Source organism: Mus pahari, chromosome 6 (assembly GCF_900095145.1).
Source record: "Mus pahari chromosome 6, PAHARI_EIJ_v1.1, whole genome shotgun sequence".
Taxonomy (NCBI): Eukaryota; Metazoa; Chordata; class Mammalia; order Rodentia; family Muridae; genus Mus; species Mus pahari.
The window spans coordinates 105,976,293-105,996,759 of record NC_034595.1 but is presented as its reverse complement, the minus strand read 5'-3'; the positions used below and the strand labels follow the sequence as shown (position 1 = coordinate 105,996,759).

The window sequence follows — 20,467 nt, the reverse complement described above, 5'->3', positions numbered from 1 at the left end:
GGCTCACGCCTTTAATTCTATCACTTAGGAGGCAGAGGCAGTGGATCTTTGTGAGTTTTTGGCTAGTCTGGTCTACACGGTGAGTCCCAGGACAGCCAGGGCTATGTAGAGAGAACCTGTCTCAAAACAACCAAAACCAAGGAAAAAAGACATAAACAGTATTTGTGATGTATCAGAGTATAAGAGAACTTAATGCCACCAGGCACAACAGACTGCAGTGATTAAACTTCAATTGCATGAATAATTCTCAAACAATTCAAAGGAAATCTGACTTTGAACTGGTGAACCTGGCCAGGGTATAGGTCCTGCCTGGCTGAGAACCAGGATATACATCTCAGTGAAATGTGAATCAACACACATGCAGTGACACTGACCGGAAGGCAAGGCAGCCTGTGACCAAACAGGGCCACGAACCCACAACCATCTGTACTGCTGAGCTTAGATTGGGTCCTGTGGCTTTGACCTGCCTAGGACCACAGGCTGCCCTGCATATCCCATAGCTGCTGGGGTTATGTGGTAAGAATGCAGGCCACAGGATCACCCAGGATGGGAAGCCCCATCTCCCCCTGGCCCTGTAAAGGCAGCTGGCTATACTTGCTCTCTGCTGATGGCCACTCAGGCCTGTATGTACCACTGAGCTTCATGTTTCACCCAGGTCCACTGTGCCTTGTCACTGACACACTCAGGTTCTGAGGTCTCTATTTCCTTGGATGCCCCTGACTGCTGCTATGACCCACTCACCTGGCAGGATGCTGAGGGTGTCTCCCTGGCCATGGAAGGCTCCTGAGTCCAGCACAGGCTCTGAGTCTCTCTTGGAGAGTAGCAGGTCAGCTCTGGCACTTTCTACAGTAGACCCAGGCTCTGGCCCCCAAGACATGGGCGCAGACAGTGGGTAGGAAATGCACTGGAACCCACTAGGAAGGAGATATCAAATACCGAAATGAGGTTCACAGGAGTGAGGACAGGGGGACGGGAGGCAGCGGGCCAGGGGGCCAGGGGGCCAGGGATGAGGCAGCCCACAGTCTGTATGTGCCCTGGCCCTGACCCTAGGACTCAGGCTAGTTGAACAGTATTTAGTTATCCTTGCAGGGTTGTGTGACTCACCCTGAAATGCTTGCTGAGCTGGGTCCAACCAAGGCCAAAGAAGAATCAGTGAGTGGCTTCCTTTCTATGTATGTCCTGTTTCTGCTGATTACAGGGCATGCAGCTCCCTCAGTCCCCTCACTCCCTGTCAGTCCACCTGCTTCTGTTTCTACCTTTCAAAGTCTAGCTGGTTGGCCCTGCGTCCCGGACCTGCCCTAGTTATAGTACATGGGTCGTTTGGGCAAGAAGAACGTAGGGACCTCTCTCCAGCCTAACCTCCTCAGTGCCCCAGGGAGGGTGCACCATCCTTACAACGGGGTCTGGATGGGTGTCTCCATGTGGTCTTCATCCATCTTGAAAAAGCTGACCTCGGAGTATTCTGGGAGTTGCACATATCTGACTCCTGCTGAGATCCTTAGGACCCGGCCACTCTCACCTTCCAAAGGAAGAAATCAAGGGATGTGTCTCTTACGCTGTGTGAGGAGGGGGTGGGTGGATCTGGGCTCCATGATGGAGGAGGGTTTAAGGTGAAGGGCATCCGTGTTGTGCTGCTGATAACTGCCTGTCCTTCCTTGATGAGTGCCTGGCAGAAGTCTCCTCCTGCAGCTCTATCTTCCCCTTCATACCTGCTCCCACACCTTGAATCCAGGACACTGACTCTTCAGCTCTGGACCTTGGATCCCTGAAGGCCATCTGCACTGCTAACTGCCTTCAGGCTCTGGGAGGGTCTCTTCCTAACCAGCTCATGCGTCAATGTGCTACAACTTGCCCTCAGCTGGTCAGTTGCTCTTTCTGCTCATCTACCAGCTTGACCACAGGCTGTAAGCTCAGCCTCAATCCTCCTCCTCCTCCTCCTCCTCCTCCTCCTCCTCAAGTCACTAACACAGGCCCCGGTGCACAACCGATCCCTAAAAGCAACTTCTGACTCGGCACATGCGCTGACAGGCCTGGCTCTCTGGAGCCGACAGAGCTGTCTTTTCTGAACCACAGATCGCTGTGCCCTTCTGGGGCAGACAGAGGTGGTGAAGCCGGGAACATGGCCACACCTGGAGGACCCAGCAGAGAGAAGTGTTGGCTAATATATGGGAACATCTTGAGTGTTGTGAGTAGGGCAGGATGGCTGTGGCAGTGATGGGTGGGAGTGTGACAGAGGGGAGCAACCATCCTGAGCTCCCAGACCTGACACAGCTCTAAGATGAATCTCCAGATTCACAGGGGACTTAGGGCGTGGCCAGGTTCCACAAACTGAGAAAAAGCTTAGACAAAGTGGCAGACCCCAGTGGGCTCTGACGTGAGGTAGCAGTGAAGAGAGTCGGCTCAGACCCCGGTGCTTCCCAGCAAACTCTCTCAGCTGAAGAAAAGAGCTGGAAATACAGGGAAGGGGTTACGCAGGGTTCAGGGACATCCAAGCACAGCTTAGGGCACACATGAAAGAAGATTCCAGGGGGCTAAGGAGGAACTAAAGGAAACTCAGACATGGGACTCACAGGGCTGGGGACACTTGTCTCTACTAGCATAGATGGAGAGACACACAAGTCCCAGGAAACTGAGGGCCTGCTTCTTCCTGTCCTGGACAAAAGCTGGTACTGGATGGTGCTCTCTCCTTCAGACCTACTGGACTAATCATGAAAACAGGGCCAAAAGGATTAAACCTTCTTCACATAACTTTGCTCTGTTTCAGGATAAAAGCTCAAGAATATTTATAGGAATACAAAAATATCTGGCGTCCGACAGAGTAAAATTTACAATGTCTGGCATTAAATCAAAGATTATGAGGCATGCAAAGAATGCAGGAAAGTATGGTGTGTAATGAGGAGAAAAATAAATTAGTTGCAACTGACCCAGGGTGCTGGAATTAACAGTCAGGGACATTGGGAAATTTATTACAATCCAGGCTGTAACCCCAGCACGTAGAGTAGCTGGGTGAGCAGGAGCTCATACACCCTCAACCACAGAGTTGGAGACCCTGTCTCAAAATGGAGAGTGGAGGATTGAGTACAGTAGCTGCGTTCTTACTCTCAACAGTGAACACAGAAGCACAGGAGGTAAGAAAGGAGCAAGAGAAGGAAAGGCGGGAGGCAGGAGGGGCTGCTACAGAGTCAAGGCCAGCCAGGGATGCAAAGAGAGATTCTGAAAATTATAAGTGAGGTTAAAAAGTGCAGTGGATGGGACCCACAGAAAATTAACTGATGTGGAAGAAAAGATTCGTGAGCCTGAAAATAGAGCTGGAGAAGTCATCCAAACCAACCAACCAAGGGAGGGAGGGAGGGAGGGAGGGAGGGAGGGAGGGAGAGGAGAAGGTGCTTCTGCAAACAGCGGGACGGCCTCTAGCCATCTCAAACATGGGAAATAAAACAGACTACTGGGAGAAAACGGCTGAAGTTTTTCCTAAGTACATGGATGCAAGAAGCTCAGAGCAGCGGCGAGGATGGAGCAGTGGTGAGGATGGAGCAGCAACCCTCTGTCACTGAGGGAGAACCAGAAGCCTGCAGTCGGGGAGGACACCTCAGGGCAGCCCTCAAGGGGAAAGCAAATCAAGGTGCCTGCCTCCACTACAGGTGGCGGCAGGGAGGGATGACGTCAGATGGAGACCTCCATCTGCAAGAGGGAAGGGAAGCCAGATGAGAGTTGATGGAGTTGTAACTAATGAGGCAAGGGGTCGTCGGCAAGACTGTGCAGCAGGTAAAGGGGCTTGCTGCCTAGCCTGGTGAAAGGAAACTGCGGGGACTGAAAAAAAAAATCTTTATCTACCATATTAATAATTATGCTTAACGCGAATCAGTTAGAAAGGGGAAGTTTGCGGGCTGGGGAGGTGGCTCAGCGGTTAAGAGCACTGGCTACTCTTTCAGAGGTCTTGAGTTCAATTCCCAGTAACCACATGGTAGCTCACAACCATCTGTAATAGGATCCAATGCTCTCCTCTCATCAGAGGAGAATAACAGTGTATTCACATACATAAAATAAATAAATAGATAAATAAATATTTAAAAAAGAAAGAAAAAGTTCAAGCATAACTAGAACCCAATACTTGCTGGGAGGAGAGTCTGAGTCCAGCCTGAGCTACAGGGTTATGAATCTCTACGACCCTGTGTGGTGGTTTGAGTAAGAACGCCGCACGCCTATAGATACACACTTGAGTGCTTGGGGATTGGCATTAGGTATGTGTGTGGCCTTGCTGGAGGAAGGGAAGGGTCACTGGGGTGGGCTTTGGGGTTTAAAATGTCCAATATCATATTCTCTCTCTCTCTCTCTCTCTCTCTCTCTCTCTCTCTCTCTCTCTCTCTCTCTCTGCCTGAGGCCTGCACATTAGGATATAGAGCTCTTAGCTACTCTCATGAGACCCACATGCTCCTGGCCATGTCGGCATCCCTAACATGATGATAACAGACTAAGTCTCTAAACTGTAAGCTAGTCCGGATTAAATGCTTTCCTTTGTAAGAGTTGCTATGGTCACGGCGACTCTGTATAGCAATGAGACATTGTCTAAGACACTCTGGTTAGGCAAAGTTCTCAGAAAGGGCGAGTGCGGTACCAGGACCTTTCCCAGCATGCTCTGGGGCTTCCATCAAGTGGGTTTTTGTCAACATGGACCTTTGAGCTCTGTGGAACTGCAAGACAGGCCACAAGCTGAAAAACTTACAAGCCTGATGTGGCACCCGACTCTAGACTATACACAACACTCTTAGTGGCTCATATTTAAGACTATATTCCCGCCTTTTTTGAGACAGGATCTCAATATATAGCTCTGCTTGTCCTGGACCTCACTACATAGACCAGGCTGGTCTTGGACTCAGAGGTCCATCTGTCTCTGTCTCCTGAGTGCCAGGATTAAAGGCATGGGCCACCAGCCTGGCCAAGACTGTTCCATTTTAAAAATAAGCAGGGGGGTCTGAAGAGACAGTTCTCCACGGTGGAAATGCACACGGTGAACAAGCACAGGACACAGGTGTGCAACACCATCAGCTTTTAGGGAGATGCAGTGAAGGGCCACTGCAGGGAGCTGTATAAGAAAGAAAATAAGTGTTGGAGATGATGCAGAGCAACTACAACTTACCTCACTGCTCGAGGAAAATGTAAAATAAAGCAAGTGTGAGATTGGAAGGGTAGATGCAAGATTCAACTTTACAGATAACACGAAGCTATGTAAATAGCAAGCCCTAGGAACCTTCAGGGAAAACATGAGAATTAATAATTCAACTAAACATGTGATCAGCCAGGTGTGGTGGCCATGCCTCTAATCCCAGCACTTGGGAGGTGGAGATAGATGCATCTCTGTAAGTTGGAAGCCAGCCTGGTCTACAAAGCAAGTTTCAGGGTAGTCAGGGCTACACAGAGAAGCCCTGCCTCAAAAAAACCAAACCAAACCACCCCCCAAAAAACAAACAAACAAACAAAACAAAAACAAAAACAAAAAAACCCCACAACCAAACAAACACCCCCCACAAACAAAACAAAACAAACAAAACCCCGAGCCTAAGGGCTGGGGATACCACTCAGTTGGTAGAATAATTACCTAGGATATGTGAAGCCCTAAGCTTAAAATAAAAGACGTCATCAGTCCAACACAAATTCTTCCAAGAATCAAAGAGTAGTAGGCAGGGGGCGGGGACAAGAAAATCCCAGACCAATATCACATGGAGGGGAAATTATTTTAAAAGTTGTGGCAAATTAAATCCCAAGACAATTCATTAAATAAAGGAATGTCTTTAACAAATGGGCACTGGGACAACTAGAAGCCACATTCAAAGGACTGAGATTAACTTCAAATAGGTCATAGACTAAACATAAGAGCTAAAAATGTAAAATTCTTCACCCAGCATCTCACATATGGATATGGTCGGTGCACAACTGCACTGCAGCACCAGGAGGTGGACAGAGGAGGGTTTCAGGAGCTCAAGGTCACCCTTAATTACACATGGAGTTTGAGGACAGCCTGGGCTACATGAGACTATGTTAATCCCCCTCCAAAAAAAAAAAAAACACCTCCAAAAGATATAACAAAATCAGCAGTAATCATTAATCACATTAATAAAACAACTGTAGCCAAATACATCATGGGAAATTGCAATTTATTAATAGATTTAAAAAACACTGCAAGGTTTGTACATGGGACATGTATGTTGGTGAGGTGAGAGGGATCAAAGTGTTAAAGAGTTTGACAGCTGTGATCTACAGGCTCAATGCTAAGAGATGGCTGGCCTCCCCCAAAGACTCACTGCCATCCCATGAAAACCCCAGCAGGTTTTTGTTGTTGGAGAAATTGACAAGCTAATTCTAAAGTTATGAGGAAATGTAAAAGGTCCCAAAGAGTTAGAAAGAGCACCGCCGTAGGGTGCGAGCATGGCCGTAGGGTGCCCTGTTTTTGAGGCTGAGACTAGGATGGCACAGTTTGGCATAGATGGAATGTACCTGACAAAATTAGTTACATAGGCCAGTGGGGAGAACTGAGAGACCAGACAGATGCCTTGATTTGGGGAGGATGGATACTGATCAAGGAAGCCCAGTGGAGAAAGAATATGTCTTTCCAGTAGTCATGGCTTGGGGATGGATCAGACACTTGTCTTATCCACAAAAGTTACCTCACAAAGGATCATCAACTTAAATATGAAAGCCAAAAGAACATAAAACTTCTACAAGAAAATAGTCTATGTGGACTTCAGCTAGGCAGGGAATTCTTAGATACAGGACCAAAACTATGACCCATCATTGAACTATGACCCATTGAACAGTGAGCATGATGAACTTTGTCAAAATTTACAATTTAAAATTTATAAAAGCATTAAAAAAAAAAAAAAAAAAAAGAACAAAAAAACGAGGGCTGGAGAGGAGGCCGGTGGCTAGGAGTAAGGCCACTCTTACAGAGGACTGGAGTTTGGCTCCCAGCACCCACACAGCAGCTCACAACCTTTTATGACTCCAGTTCTGGCAGCTCCAAGGCCTCCTTCTGAACTCTGCAGGCATCAAGCATTCATGTGATACATGTGCAGACATGCAGGCAAGACATCGATACACAGTAAGCAAGTAAATAACTCTTAAAATATTTAAGGGACACCAAAAGAAGCTGAGCTAAAGAAGAAAATATGTACTATGGGTTGTTTTGTTTTGTAGAAAAGATATCTCTAGGTAGCCCTGGCTGGCTGGCCTTGAACTCACTCTAGACCAGGTTGGCCTTGAACTCAGAGATCCACTTGTCTCTGATCCTGAGTGCTGGGATTAAAAGGTGTACCAGGCACCAATATACTCTGGCTGAAGGAAAAAATTATTTTTAATCTGATAAAGATTTGTAGCCAGAACACACAAATAACTCTCATAATACAAAATAAGAAAAACAGCAGCCTACTTTTAAAAGGAAGATGTGCAAGCGACTGGTTGGTAAGCGATAAAAAGCTAGTAGGACAGCCGAGGGGTGCATCTTTAGTCCCAGCACTGGAGAGGTAGAGGTAGGGGGGAATCTCTGAGTTCAAGACCAGCCTGGTCTGCAGAGGGAAGGAGGGAGGGAGGGAGGGAGGGAGGGAGGGACAGATAGACAGTGAGAGGCAGACAGACAGACAGAGTCAGTTTCAGTTCCAGAAGAGCAGTGAAATCCTGTCTTGAAGAGAAAGAAATCAAAACAAAACAAAAACAAACAAACAAAAAAATCTGCTTTAATACAAAACAACAGCACTGTTCCCACACAGCATGGCGAGGGCCCCAAAGAGACGATCGAGTACTGTCAGGAGAAGGGTAGTCAGCACTGTGTAGTCTCCTGGGGACTGTAAACGCTGCTACTATTCGGAAAAGTGGTAGCTTATTTTATGCATCTTAAATATTTATTTATTTTTTGCTTATTTACTTATTTGCATCTTTCTTTATTGTGTATGTGTGTGCACACACATACGTGTACACACCACAGACATACAATCAGAGGACAGCTTATGGGAGTCAGTTCCCTGCCTTCCTCCATGAGGGTCCTGAGGATTGAACTCTGGTTGTCAGCTTTAGCAGCCAGCATCTCTGCGTGCTGAGCTACCTCACAGGCTCAGAAGCGTCTCTGGAACTTTGAGCACACTGGCCATATGATGCCGCAGTGCTACTTGCAGACATACACAAGAGAAATGAGAATCTGTAAGCACAAAACCCTGAGCAGTATTCACAGCAGCACTGCCCCCAACGTGAGTTCCAATGTGAGGCAATCGGGTGTGGCCTGTCTGGGTGACAGGATGCTGCTGATCCAGAAGGGGGATGGGTCAGTATACACTGCAATGCAGAAGCATCTCCGAACACCATGTAAATGGGAAGCAAGCAAAAGACCACATATGATACAAGACTCCCTGCACCAAAGGTCCAAGAGCCAAATCTAGAGAGGTGGGAAATCAATTAGGGACTGGGGCGGGTCCAAAGCTGGAAACAGGACTAAGGGATCTTTCTAGAGTTCTGCAGCTGTTCTGAGAAGGCACTGGAATCTGGCTGCCCAGATCTGCAGATTTGCTAAAGATCTCGGAATCTGGCTGGACATAATGGAACATGCCTGAAATCTCAGCTGTGGGGAGGCAGAGACAGGAGGATCTCAGCTACAAACTGAGTTTGAGACCAGCTGGACTAACTCAGACTCTGTCTCCAAAAACAGAAAAGTGAGGGGGCTGGAGAGATATGGCTCAGCGGTTATGACTGCTCTTTCAGAAGACCTGAGTTCAATTCCCAGCAACCACATGGTGGCTCACAACCATCTGTAATAGGATCTGATGTTCTTTTCTGGTGTGTCTGAAGACAGTGACAGTATACTCACATGCATAAAATAAATATATAATTTGAAAAAAAAAAACAAACAGAAAAGCGAATGGCTGGAGAGATGGCTCATTGGTTAAAGGGCACATACTGCTCTTACAGAGGATCCGAGTTTGGCTCACAGTACCTTCTCTGGGTGTTCATAACTGTCTGGAACTCCCATTTCAAGAGACCCGATACTCTCTTCTGGCCTCTGTGGGCACCTGCATGCATGTACACATACCACACAGACACATGAATTACACATAAACACTGATCATTTAAAACAACAACAACAAAAAAGAGAGATCATGGAATCATTTAATACTGAGATTAATGTCATATAAACGATAAACTTCATAAAGTTACTTAGCCAACTTAATACACACATTAAAGATTTTATTTTTAATTATGTCGACATACGTGTGTCTGTGTGCACATGAGTACAAGTACCACCAGAGGCCAGAGGGATCAGACCCCATCCCTGCCCCCACACTAGGTTACAGATGGTTCTGAGTCACCTGATGTGGGTACTCGGAACTGAACTTGGGTCCTATGCAGAAGTAGTCTGTATTAACAAACAAGCATCTCTCTAGTCCGCGTGTGTGCTATGATGCTCTCACAGAAGCACTGAACAAATTAACAAACACTGGGGACTTATATGGTGGGCAGGGCCTCAGGAGGTTGGTGGTCCATATCTTGTCATGTTATAAGGTTTATTTACCCAGAAAGGAATGACTGTCCCAAAGAGGAGTGAGAAACTGCTCTTGGTCTAGCTGACAAGCTGTCTGTCTGTCTGTCTCTCTGTCTGTCTGTCTGTCTGTCTGTTTGTTTGAAACAGGGTTTCTCTGTATATCTTGGCTGTCCTGGAACTCACTCAGTAGACCAGGCTGACCTCAAACTCAGAGATCCACCTGCCTCAGGCTCCCGAGTGCTTATGATTAAAGGTGGGTGTCACCATGGGTTGGCTGTATCTTGTTATCTTTTGTGCTCTGTACAAGGCACGCTAGTTGCTGAGCAAGGATTTGCATGTGTCAAAACATATGTGAGCAGTGCACACACCTTTCAGGGCACGCACGCACGCACACACACACACACACACACATACATACACATATGTATGTATATATACATATACACATACACACATGTGCATGTACACACAAGACTCTGCCCACCTGGCTGTCTTATAGGCCTTCTGAGTCTTCTGCAGTCACCAGGCTGCAGGGATTTCTGTAAAATTATCTCAGAAGCGCTCCACCCACCTTTCACAGTTTGCTCTACTTGAGAGCTCGCAGCCCGTTTCTTCTGGAAGAAAAGGGTCGCCACCCTGAAGACACTTACTTTTGGCAATGTCCCCATCATCTTGCTGCAGCTGTACATGCAACGTGAAGGGAGATCCTTGGACCACTTCCAGTACCTCTGGACCCAGAATCACAATTTTCTTAGCCTGTGCTGGGGGCATAACACAAATTTTAGTGATTGTAGCAGCCATCGTTGAGGGTCCCGGTCCTTTCTCACCCTGTGAGAGGGGCTACCAAGATGACACTGCTGAGGTTGAGACCTCAAGGAGCCTGTTAGGCAGTTTGGTTGGCTGAAGGACTCATGTCCCTGGCTAGGCCCACCCCTGGGATGGCACCTCTGTCCTAAGTGTGAAGAGAGGTCACTCAGAAAAGCATGGGAGCAGTGAATGGCCAGGCATGTTCCAAGCCAAGGTAGGCGCCGACCACTTTGCAGTCATGTGTAGAGATCTCAAGAGAGCCTGACGGAAGTCAGTCACACAGGCAGCAGGGTCTCAGGGTGGGGTTGTCGGGTCAGAATATTTTGTTCAGTAACCCACAATCCTGTGGCTGAGAGGTTCCGAGACTAGGAGGTATCTAAGGCTGAGAGGGACTGTGTTTGGGGGGAAGTTGTAGTGTTGGTGCCGTAGCTGAAAGAGCCCACTGGTCTGAGACCCTGCTTGTGGCAGAACCCCTGAGGGCCAAGGTCTGCAGAGCCACAAGCCCTTTTAGAATCAATTAGAACACTCTTTCCCTGAAAAAGATTGGGTTTTATGTTCTGCTCCATCCCAGCTTGGTCCAACACCTCCCACGTGGCTGCCCAAGGCCACCCGAGATACGAGGCCAGGTTCAAACACAACCAACCCGCAGTGGAAGGGACAAGGGCGAGGCTGGGAACACCTACCTGCTGGGTGGCCGTTAATGAACATCCCACAGTAGGTGACTCCTGAGCAGTGGACCAAGCTGCCGAGTCCACTGAAGACATCACTGTGCCACTGTCCCTGCAGGGAGAATGAGGTAGTCTCAGAAGGTGGCTCCAAGGGACTCCAGGACCCTTTGCTAAGGACCCCCCCCCCCCGGCCTGAGGCTGTGAGGTTACTGCACCTTCCTTTGGGGGAGGGGTAAGGCACTACATTTTGTTAGGAAGGGTCCAGCTCGATTTGCTAAGTGCTCTCCCCTCGACTTTTAATGACGCCTGGAAAGAGGGGAACAAAGGCACAGCACATACCACTCGAACAAAGCACAAGTGCTCGGGCATGCTCTGCACAAAGGCCGCCTAGTACAAAGATGTGGCACTTAGCTGATCATGAGGGGACATGAACCTGTGACTACAGTGGGGTAGGACTGAGGTGGACTGTTTTCATGCCCAGAGCTTTTAAATGAAAAGGTAATTAAAAAATATAACTTGGGCACGTGCGCGCACACACACACACACACACACACACACACACACACACACACACACAAAATATCAGGGTGGGGGTGGGGTGCCACTTGTCACACACCCCACTCTGCCTCCTCCGTAGTATTCCTGGATCCACAAGCAATTGTGTGGAACGGCGGGAGGATTGGTTCCATAGAAAACTTCAAGATCAAATGGTGTTTTATTTGATTATGAATTGCTTGTATTGGGGGAAATTAGCCAACAACGACTTGGTTCAATTCACTCTCCTGCTGAAGTTAATTGGGCGACAGCTGCACTACCCTGTCCAGGACTGCCCTCTGCATGGAGCCTGGGCTCCCACATAGTCAGTGATGGAAGGGGAGCACTGGCCAGTCTCCGAGAATGCAAACAAGGTAGGAGAGTGGGTAGTAGGGTTCACTCAGAACAAGAAGCGATGAGGGCCGTGGTGGCAGAGATGGTGCGGTCGAAGCCCTACCTAGTGGGTTCAGAGTCCCACAACCTGGGAGGAAGCTCAGCCACCACACAAGTTCAAAGGGAGGCCTCTGGCTAGGTGAGGAGAGTGGGTGCTCAGATGCCAGCCCTGAAAGTCTCATAGCTCTAAACCTCATTCACAAACAACAGGCAGCCCTAGGGGCCCCTCTCAGTTCAAGAGAGGTCAGCAGCCAGCTGTGGAGCACGTGGGCAGGGGCATGCTCACTTGCTCATGCAGGTACAAGCCCCTCTGGGATATGGATGGGGTTTTCATCCTGACAGTTGCCAAGTCACCCAAGTGAGGTGCCCCAAGGTCCCTTGGAGGTGGCTCCATTCCTCCGGCACAAAAATCCCAAACTCAGGCAGTGCAGGAAGACCCACATCCCCAAGGCTATGTACCAGCTGCATTCCTGGACGGTGCAGGCTCAGTTGACAGTGTCCTATCCACCCCACCTTTTGCTTGATTCCTCAGTCTTGTGCTCAGAGTATCCACTTGGTCTTTCTTGTCACTGCAGATGTGGATGGAGCCGGTTAGGAGGGTAGCTCTCGGGTTGGCTCTAGAGATCACAGGCTACACCAAACTACAGTGAGGCCTTGGTAGCCCTGCTTGGAAGCTTGGGAGGTGACCGCCCCCAGCACGGGCTTCCTCTGTGATGAGAATTCAGGTGCTCCACCGAGCAGGCTGGTGCTCAGGTTTGCTGGCTTCTCCCTAGGAGCATTCCCTCCTTCCTCCTGTGACCGCTGTCCTTCCTGAATCCAATCTCTTTCTTTCTGTTCTCTCTCAAGGATGACAGCAGCACACAGCTGGCTGGTGGTGAACATTCTGAGCAGATCCTTGGGGAGGGGCCACCTCGGCTCTGGCTGATGGACTCTCAAATGTGTCCCAGGCTCTGAGTCTATAGGCTGAAGGATGACCGTTTGTCTTTTCTCTTTGTGCTCACTTGGGCTTCTGGAAAGTGCCAGTGTGGGCTTTCGGGAAGGAGGACCTAGGCCCTGACAGTGATAAGCAATGCCTGTTGGGCAGTGGTGGGTAGAGGGCCTCGGGCGGGCGGCACTAGCCTGCCACAGGATCCTCTCAGCCCAGCCAGCCAAGCTCACTGCCCATAACATCTGCCATAGTCCATGAGGTGGGTGGCCAGTGGACCGCACGCTAGAACCAGAGCCCAAATGCTAAGAGCTAGAGCTTGGCGCTCCTGGCTTCGGGACAGCACTTGGATGACACAGATGTGTGCAAGAGACTCGTGATGCTAACCCATGGACTTGCCTGAGTGGTATCATAAACTCTATACTTGGTGACACATATTGTTAAAACATCGTAACCCCTGGAATGTCAGGCAGGGTCCTGTAGATAACAACACCCTCTCGTGGATGGGTCCTTGTCAAACAGGCCAAGGAAGCAGCTGGACAGGCCCTGGTCTGCTAGCTTCCACCTGGGCCTCCCACTCTGAACCCCCAGAGAAACTTGAGGGCTGTCTGGGCGATACGCAGTGTGGAGCCAGCCTGGGAGTCTCAGTCACAGGGAGGTGGAGCAGGGTACCACACCATCACCACAAAGCCCCAGGGTATAGAGACACCTGCATTCCTCCTCTGCCCAGCTGCTGCCCACACCCATGGGAGGATGGATGTGACTCATGGGACAGAAGAAGGTGACGAAGATGATAATGACATAGCCAGCTAGAGAAGAGTCACTTAGGGCTCAGATGTGTACCCCCACACCAATCAAACATACAGCAAACAGGGGGCCAGTATGAGGAAAAGGACACCCAGGACAAGAGGGAGGCATCTGTTCTGTGACTGCTACAGTGACCCCAGAGAGTGAAGCTCAGTCTCTGAGCTTCCCACCCTGCTCTGCCACGGCTGCAACCCACATTTACAACGGAGAGCACACTAAGTGTGATACACTGCAGGAAAGAAGCCCTCAGCCCCCCTCATTGTGGGACACATCTCCAAGTTAACCCATGCTCTTTTCTTCCCGGTACTTGGATTAGTAGTGGCTCTGTGGTGGCCACGCCGCAGACATGGGTTTGGGTGCAAGTCCATCCTGACCAGAAGTTCACCCCTAGCTCTTGTTCATCTTGGTCCTTCCTGGGGTGAACAAGCCCCAGGCCACTTCTGAGTGGGCTCCCAAAATGTCAGGCCCTTTCTGAGTCGGCCTCCACGGTGTTATGGCGTGGAGGCTGCAGTTATCACCGACCACGGCTAAGCCTCGGACGCTCTGGTCCCCTCGGGTGGTGCCACCTGCGAGGGGTTATCTGGGCTCTCCTCCTGGACTTGCAGCTGTTATGGGCGTGATTCCAGCTTGCAGGGATGGCGGGTAGCTTCGCCTGCATCGCAGTAACAGCAGGTCTGCGGAGTGTAGGCTTTGACTGGTCTTGACTATTTTCCTAGGATTTCAGGGTCTGCAGTGAGAATATTTTGTAGGGACATAGAGGTGCAGGGACCACTGCTGAGACGGTTCCTGGAGGGGGCCATTGTGGGGGGCAGCTGACCTGCTGAGGGGCCAGCACTGGACGCGGGTGCTCCACTGCTCCACACTCTTTGGGCGATCTTCAGTGGCAGAGACATGTCCTGGGTCGATGGCCTTTCCATCCTGCTCTGGGCCTTGCTGGCCCAAGGAGGAGAGACAAGTGATATGGGAAGCAGGTAGCCACAGAGCCTATCTTCATCTGCCTGCTGACATGCAGGGACTCTCCAGACATGCCAGCTCAGGGGGAAGCTGGGAACTGCAGCAGGTGAAGGAACCCATAAGGCTAGCCACCTGTTTCATGTGTGTACAGGTGTGCCAGACAGCAGGCTGCCCTCTGGGAAAACCAACATGGGAAATGTTGATTTCCAGGAAAGCAGAGCTTTAGGTGACAGACGTGTCCTTGCTGTGGGAGAGGCCTCCACCACACTGACTAGCTCAATGTACCACTCTAGGTGCCCACCAAAGACACAGATGGAACCGCGTCACTGTGCCCGCCATGCCAGCTGCAGACTTCACCTAGAACATCTGCTCAGGGTCTGGATTGATTTCTTTCTCACAACGTGGGAATGCTGGCTCAAGGGGAAACCTGATGGGTCAAGATCAGAAAAGCAAAGCTGGCCAGACAAAGGCTAACCATCCTGCAGTCTCCTCAGGATACGTAAGATGCTAATGCTGATGGGTCTGGGGGATGAGGGTTGTTGGGGGGAGGGGGCTTGCTCTCTAGAAACACCGGAGGACTGAAGAGCTAGCAGCTACCTACCTCCTCTGCCTGAGGGTCCAAAGGAAAAGGTGAGATGTCTCCCTGCCTGAGTGTGTGGTAACAGGCATGTACCCCCAGGTGACAGGACAGGACAAGCTGGGAGGGACAAGCACTCAGAGCCACTGCAGCAATGTCAAGCAGAAACAAAAGCCAGCTCTGTGTGATGACAGCAACAGCAGTGCCCGGGAACTATCAGTTGCCCTCTGCCAAACGGCTCACACTCCTTAGCATGGTAGCTTTAAAAACAGAAAATAAGTGTGGGTTGGGGGTGTAGAAACAAAAACCCCTGCTGGTTCCTTCAATCGTGCAGTCACTGTGGAAAAATGTGACGGCTCCACAAAAAAAAAAAAAAAATTGAAAATGCAATTACCGCATGGTGTAGCCATCCTACCGCTGTGTCCATAAACCCAAAGGCCTACACATGTCTGCTCTGAGCACTGTCCCCAGAGCCCACTGAAATGCATGAACAGGGGAAATGGGACTTGTAGGCATATGTGCCACTCGGCCATCGGGAGCCTCCTGCACGTGTTTCAGTGAGCATGGACTTGAGGCTGAGACGATCAACAAAAACAGCCAGCCACTACGGAACAAGTCTATCCACGGAGTCCCCAGAGGAGCCAGAGTAACTGAGACAAGAGAGGTGGGTGCCAGGGCTCTCGGGGACTGGGAAGTTTGGGTCAAATGGGCCAGAGTCTGCTTACATAGATGAGATTGTGGACAGACGGTGGTAATGGCCATACAGTAATTTAAGCATTTAATGCCACCAAACTGGACACTTAAAACAGGACGAGATGGCACACTTCTGGTTTGTGTGTGACTGATGGCAACATAAAGAACAGTGGTGCCCGGAGGAAGCAGATCTGATGACTGTTCCCACCCCACAGCCTCCCTTGGCTGATGTCCCCACTCCATGCAGGTAGTGGTCCATGCGTGGGAGAGCTCAGTGCAGATGGTCTTCGGCTGAGCAAGAGATCCTGAGAATACTCTCTGCCTCCCTTGGCTAATGAGGGCTGAGTGACAGCCCAGGGTATCTTCTCTCACTTGGGCAGCAATTGAGACCTCTCGCTCCCTCTGTGGCACAGGTCAGTAAGGGTTGTGTGAGGCCGGCAGTTGTGGATGCCTGTGGTGTCTGAGTCCTGAATTTCCAGATGGCGTCACCTGTCCTCTTGGACCTGGGTGCCCCTTTCTGTTCAGTGTCCAAAAGATCCAGGAAGAAAGTTGTCCTTTAGCCTTCCCATTAAAAAAAAAAAAGTGGCTGGCTCGCGACCTTTCTGCCTGCATGTGCATCCTCTGGTCACTGCTTTATGGCTGCTTCAGCTCATGCTGTTGATTTTTTGGTGTAGCCTGCATGTCTAAGCATGAGGCCGATATGTCCCCTCCCTTGGACACTGCTCCTGCTGTCCAGCCACAGGAACTGGGAACTGAGCTACTGAGAACTGAGCTGAAGGATACACAATCCCCAGCCCCACTCCCAAGGAAGGAAACCTTTGCGGATCTTGTGGAGTTCAAGGTTCTGACATCAGGAGGAGCAGCCACGGCAACCTGAGCAGTTTTAGCCTGTGTGGCAGTCCTGTGTGCACTGCTTAGGCATTCAAGGCCTCCCTGCTGCCTGCCTTAGAGTGCATTTCCACCCAAACTTGGAACAAGTACCCAAGGCTGGGCACGCTGCTGGTGAGCAGGTCTTGACTGCCCCCTGGTGGACATTCTGTAGGCTGTTGCAGGTGAAAGTGAGGCATACCACAAATTTCAGGTTGCAGAAAGGAAGGCCTGGGCAGAGCCCCAAACCTCAGCCACCGATGGTTAGTGGCCAGCAGTGAAGAAGCCCTACTGGATGTCTGAGGACATGTGGAACAGAATCACCTCCGGGAACTGGGCAAAGCTTTTCATTATTCTTCCTGCCCAAGTGGTGGTGGTGGTGATGGTATCTTTCTGGGCTGTCAACGGCAGTTCATCCACTGATGCGATGGGTTCTGGAGGGACCCACTAGGGCAAGGCCTTTCCCAAATCTCAGGGAAAGAGGGTCAGGTATATGGACCAAGCTTGGGTGCTGAGGCCACAAGCTCTTCTGCCCCTTTCTGGACTGGGAAACCATGTTTCTCCGTTTTCCCATTTATAAAATGTGGCAAACAGTCTCTTCACAGAGGTGTGGGGTAGTTCATGTGAACCCACGAGCAGAGGGGTTTGGAAGTGTCTGGCAGGTAGGAGGTGACTGACAGCCCTGGCCTTCTTCCACGGGAACAAGACACTTACATGACATGTGGCTAGCGACATGGCGGGACTCTGTCAGGCTGCGGGACAGGCAGGTGACTCCTTTAGGTCCTCATTACCTTGTACTCTCCCACCGCACCCTGGATTTGATCCTACTTTGGACATGCTGTCAAGGCAGGACCTCTGAGGATGAGCCCCCAGATGGGGAGGAGCCAGGCTGGTGAGTGGTCACAACAGCAGGTACAGATGGTATGCAGACTGTCTCAGGCACAGCTCAGAGGCAGCTTCTAGGCCAGCAGGGGGCAGCTTCCACACAGACCCCAACAGCCCTGACCAGAGCAGCCCTACCGGATAGAAAGTTATATCAACTTGACACAAGAGAGGATCATTGGAGAAGAGCAAATCCTAGTTGAGAAAATACTGCCATAGCATTAGCCTGAAGACAGGTCTGTAGGCTTTTTCTGGTTGACTGATGTGGGAGGGCCCAGCTCACTGTGGGAAGTATCACCCCTCAGCTGGTGGTACTGGGTGCTGTAAGAAAGCTGAACAAGCCTTGAGGAACAAGCTAGTAAGTAGTGTTCTCCCAAGGCCTTTGATTCGGTTCCTGCCTCCAGGTTCCCATCTCGGGTTCCTGTCCTGACTTTCCTGGGATGGACCTTTACCAGGAAGTGTAATGTGATAAAAGTCCTCTCCTTCCCAAGCTGCTTTTGGTAACGATGTCTTGTCATACTATAGGGACCGTACTCAGGCCTGGGCTGAGATCATAACTCTTCTGTTCTGCTCACAGGTCTGGGCACCCGTGCAGTGTTCTCTGTGGCCCTACAGTTCTGAGGGAGCTGTCATACACCACTCCATTTCCATTAAGGAGCCAGGCCCTGGACCTTTTCCCCTAGTCACTGGATACTGTGCCAGCAGTCAATAGAGGGAGCTGAGGGCTCAGGAGAAGTAGGGATTTGTTCTCTGAGGTCACAGGGACCACTCTTGCATCTGGGCAGTTTCTACAGGAGTCCCTACTCCCCCCAGTAGTTCTGTGGCTACCCTTCTTCCCAGTTCTGCATGAACTGGGCTGGGCTCTTCCTGCTTCCAGGGGCCAGCTCCTTCCAGTTGTCAATCTGCCATTTGAGAAATCTGGAAAAATATGATCGCATCATTCTGGTTACTGTGATACGACGAGAAAGAAACAGCCGCAGAAGTCTGACTCTCAGGAGTCTAGAGGCCTAAACCTGTCCTTTCTTCCTCCCGGAAACCCCCAGCAGAACTCACATCACCGTCATCACCGTCAAGCAAGCAGCAACACTTGGGGTTGAGGGCCTCACCTGTAACAACTGGAATTGCCAAGAAGCTGATCCCAGGGCCTTAAGCTCTTACTTCCTGGTAGGACTTGGCCTGCCATCAGCCCAGGGGTGGTGGAACCAGGCCCAGCCCTGTCCCAGGACAGCCCCGGACTGTAATCTGTTTCTTCTTGCGCCCCTCCTGGTAGCTTGACAGTTTTCCTGGCCAATAGCTTCACATTTCTCATTAAGAGCACTGGTGTAGTCTTTTCCCTGGCCCGTGAAGTCCACGGCTCCTCATATCTCCCATGTAGACAAGAACAAGCATTTGGACAGACCTCGGTTTCCCTTGTGGCACAGGGCTCATCAGACTTGAGGACTTAATAAGAATAAGGAAAGTCAGCCTTCGGGGCGCTAATGGGGCTGTGAGGAGGAGTTGAGTGTGAGTCCATTCTCTCCAGGGCACTGCCAGAGGAAGTGTGGGCAAACACCATCAAGGCTCCAGTCCTCTAACAGCCTCCCGCCTTTCCACTGTACCTTGTATGTGGAGCCGTCGGCACAGCACAGCACCCCGTGTCCCTGACGCTGGTCTCGAACCCAGTCACCTTCGTACTTGTCACCATTCCTGAGGGCACAGCACAGGACCCTCATGAGGCTAAGAACCAGGTAGTAGCAGTGACTCAGACCAACTCCTCTGACCAGGCGCAGCAAGCACACAGGGGCCAAGGCAAAAATAGGCCCTGAACAGATGGTCTGTGAGCTCCTGCCTTGCCAGAGCTGGCTCAGGAGGGCTGGTGACAGGCGGAGACATGTCTGCATGCCTGCCCCCTCCCCCCATGGTAGGACCCATTTCCCAGAGCATGCTGGGCCCTGTGCAGGACACGTTTGGCTTCCGCTACTCAAAACGGGAAATGACAGAGGAGGAAATGGGAGAGGCGACTTTGCCTGTTTCAAGGGCAGGTGCTGGGTAATAATCCACCCAGGAATCTGAACACAGACTTAAGGTCTCTAACCCTCTGCCTGAAAGACAGCAGTTTTACTGACCAGTATCCCTGCTCAAACCCAGGTCCTTGGGATCCATTCTTGGGTGCTAGGTCCTAGATTCAACAGGTGTGGGAGGATGCAGAAACAGACATACAGACAGACAAACATATATACAGAGAAGAGCAACAAAGGCTCAGAACATATTTAAGGCCTGGGTACTAGGCAGTCAGTGCTTTCTACAAAATCTACCCCCAGACCCCTATGGCTACCAGCATTCTAGGAGGTAGGGGGGCCACTCTTGTTCCCAAGTAGCAGCTTATTCCTCCAACACCCATACTCACTTAAAGATCATCTGCCCACGGCCATGTCTCTTGTTGTCATGGAAGGAACCCTGGTATACCTGCCCATCCTGGTCCTCCAGAAACCCCTGCCCTAGTGAAGGAACCAAAATACATCAACTTGATTCCACACCTCCTGCCAGTGATGACACTTCCTCTCTCCTCCCTTAGCCCCCTGGAGGAGTTCTGCCTGCACTTAATTCTGGCAGGAAGTCAGATTTAGAAGATTGAGTACTAGGACCCCGCTGGCCTCCTAGACCTGCCAATTATCCCTGTTCAAACAAGAATGGTTAGATGTATAGGGACAGATAGCTGCCGCTGCCCGGGTCTGGTTAGATGTATGTAGGGACAGATAGCTGCCCCTGCCCGGGTCTGGTTAGATGTATAGGGACAGACAGCTGCCGCTGCCCGGGTCTGGTTAGATGTATGTAGGGACAGACAGCTGCCGCTGCCCGGG

At 50.5% G+C, this 20,467-nt stretch overlaps 1 protein-coding gene across 1 annotated transcript in view; it reads right to left on the bottom strand.

The window, feature by feature from the left end:
- Positions 1-20,467, bottom strand: part of Morn1 (MORN repeat containing 1) — a 61,931-nt gene that overhangs the window by 35,253 nt on the left and 6,211 nt on the right. Inside the window, exons 5-10 of the mRNA XM_021200949.1 lie at positions 20,014-20,104; positions 19,226-19,313; positions 11,011-11,107; positions 10,171-10,281; positions 1,396-1,519; positions 742-914 (exon numbers count right to left, since the gene is read on the bottom strand). Of these exons, the coding sequence (XP_021056608.1) occupies positions 742-914; positions 1,396-1,519; positions 10,171-10,281; positions 11,011-11,107; positions 19,226-19,313; positions 20,014-20,104 (684 nt within the window). The remainder of the gene's footprint in view (positions 1-741; positions 915-1,395; positions 1,520-10,170; positions 10,282-11,010; positions 11,108-19,225; positions 19,314-20,013; positions 20,105-20,467) is intronic.